Raw genomic sequence first — 2,352 nt, 5'->3', positions numbered from 1 at the left:
GCTCCAAGTTCAAATTATCGCAGAGTTCACGATCTTGGTGGCGACACGTTTCATTCAATCTGTTGAATTTAAATAAATGACAAAAAGTGGAGTTTGGTTGCATGTGGCCTCTTCCCTCTGCTCCTCTCCTCTGCTCCCCCTCTTCTCTCCTCCTCTCCTCTTCCCTTCTGCCTCTCTCTCGCTCTCCTCTCCCTTCTCCTCCTCTCCTCTTCCCCTCTGCTCCTCTCCTCTGCTCCTCCTCTTCCCTTCTCCTCTTCCTCTCCCCTCCTCTGCTCCTCTCCTCTGCTCCTCCTCTTTCCCTTTCTCCTCCTCTCCTCTCTCCTTCTGCTTCCCTCTGCTCTCCTCTCCTTCTCTTACCCTCTGCTCCTCTCCTTGCTCTCTCCTCTTACCCTCTGCTCCTCTCCTCTTTTCCCGTCTGCTCCTCTCCTCTGGCTCCTCCTCTTTCCCTTTCTCTCCTCTCCTTCTCCCGCTCTGCTCCTCTCCTCTGCTCCTCCTCTTCCCTTCTCCTCCTCTCCTCTTCCCTTCTGCTCCCTCTGCTCTTCTCTCTTACCTCTTGCTCCTCTCCTCTGCTCCCTTCTCCTCTTACCCTCTGCTCCTCTCCTCTTCCCGTCGCTCCTATCCTCTGCTCCTCCTCTCCTCTGCTCCTCCTCTTCCCTTCTCCTCCTCTCCTCTTCCCTTCTGCTCCTTCTGCTCCTCTCCTCTTACCCTCTGCTCTTCTCCTCTGCTCCTCTCCTCTTCCCACCTGCTCCTCTCCTCTGCTCCTCCTCTCCTCTGCTTCCTCCTCTTCCTTTCCTCTTCTCCTTCTTCCCTTCTGCTCTCTCCTCTTACCCTCTGCTTCTCTCCTCTTCCCTTCTGCTCCTCCTCTCTGCTCCTCTCCTTGTTCCCTCTGCTCCTCTCCCCATCTGCTCCCTCTCCTTTCCCCTCTGCTCCTCTCCTCCCCTCTTCCCCTCTGCTCTCTCCTCCCCTGCTCTTCTCATCTTTCCTTTCTGCTCCTCTCCTCCTCTCCTCTGCTTCTCTCTTATTCCCCTCTGCCCTCTCCTCTGCTCCTTCTCCTTTTCCCCTCTGCTCCTCTCTTCTCCCCTCTTGCTCCTCTCCTCTTCCCTCTGCTCCTCTCCTTGTTCCCTCTGCTCCTCTCCTCTCCCCATCTGATCTCTCCTTTTCCCTTCTGCTCCTCTCCTTTTTCCCCTCTGTCTTCTCCTCCCCTCTTCCCCTCTGCTCCTCTCCTCCTCTCATCTTTCCTTCTGCTCCTCTCCTCCTCTCATCTTTCCTTCTGCTCCTCTCCTCTTCCCCTCTGCTCCTCTCCTCTGCTCCTCTCCTCTTCCCCTCTTGCTCCTCTCCTCTTTCCCTTCTGTCCTCTCCTTTTCCCCTCTGTCCTTCTCCTCCCCTCTGCTCTTCTCATCTTTCCTTCTGCTCCTCTCCTTCTCCTCCCTCTCCTCTTTCCCTCTGCTCTTCTCCTCTGCTCCTCCTCTCCTTTCCTCTTCCCCTCTGCTCCTCTCATCTTCCACTCTCCTCCTCTCCTCTTCCCCTCTGCTCCTTTTCCACTCTCGAAACAACGCGTTCGTGTAGAAGGTAGAACGTCACATTGGCTCATGGCATCGCAGCCTTTTAGTCGAGCTGAAGAGTTACCTTCTATGCCGGTTGTCACTCTTCTTTTTCTGTTCTCTATCTCTCTCCTCTCTCCTTTAACTTTCTTTTTCTTCTAGCTATCTAGCGCTGTTCTCTGTCTGTCTTTCATATTTATTTCCCCTCCCCATCCTCCCCCTCTCTCTCTCTTCCTAGTTGAGAGGATATCGTCTAGCCCTATCCCAGAGTTGTCTTCATTAGGCCATCCCAGCCTGGATGAAGTGATGGTGGAGGGTAGAGGGGTAGCTCTCAGTGAACTAGACAGACATACACAGAGGTGAAGATGAATACATGCCCTGTCCCACATTGGAGGAGATGAAAGTTTGTGTGTGCGTGTATGTGTCTGTGAGTGTCTGTGTTCTGTGTGTGCCCTACCTAAAGCCTGTGGCAGCCAGTCCAGGGAGATAGATTAGTTTGATGAACTATTATAGCTGCTATATTTCAGCAGTCAGAGCTGACAGTGAGAGAAACCAGTTGAGAGAGAGAGAGAGTAGTGTGTGTGTGTGTGTGGTGTGTGTGTGTGTGTGTGTGTGTGTGTGTGTGTGTGTGTGTGTGTGTGTGTGTGGTGTGTGTGTGTGTGTGTGTGTGTGTGTGTGTGTGTGTGTGTTGTGGGTGGTCTGGCTGTGGGGTGGACAGGAGCAGATGCTTAGCCCTCATCCCAAATGGCACCATATTCATTAGTGCAAAACTTTTGACCAGACCATATGGGCCCTAGTCAAAAATAGTAGT

General features: G+C 53.1%; 2 protein-coding genes across 3 annotated transcripts in view; both read left to right on the top strand.

The window, feature by feature from the left end:
• The window catches only part of LOC139029101 (cell surface glycoprotein 1-like), a 39,527-nt gene extending 37,816 nt beyond the window's left edge, over positions 1-1,711 (top strand). The window contains exon 8 of the mRNA XM_070448199.1: positions 1,704-1,711. Within this exon, the coding sequence (XP_070304300.1) occupies positions 1,704-1,711 (8 nt within the window). The remainder of the gene's footprint in view (positions 1-1,703) is intronic.
• Positions 1-2,352, top strand: part of macrod2 (mono-ADP ribosylhydrolase 2) — a 1,308,647-nt gene that overhangs the window by 583,168 nt on the left and 723,127 nt on the right. The window lies entirely within an intron of this gene.

The sequence above is a fragment of the Salvelinus sp. IW2-2015 genome, linkage group LG18, assembly GCF_002910315.2.
Source record: "Salvelinus sp. IW2-2015 linkage group LG18, ASM291031v2, whole genome shotgun sequence".
NCBI lineage: Eukaryota > Metazoa > Chordata > Actinopteri > Salmoniformes > Salmonidae > Salvelinus > Salvelinus sp. IW2-2015.
This window is presented reverse-complemented; position numbering and strand designations above follow the sequence as displayed.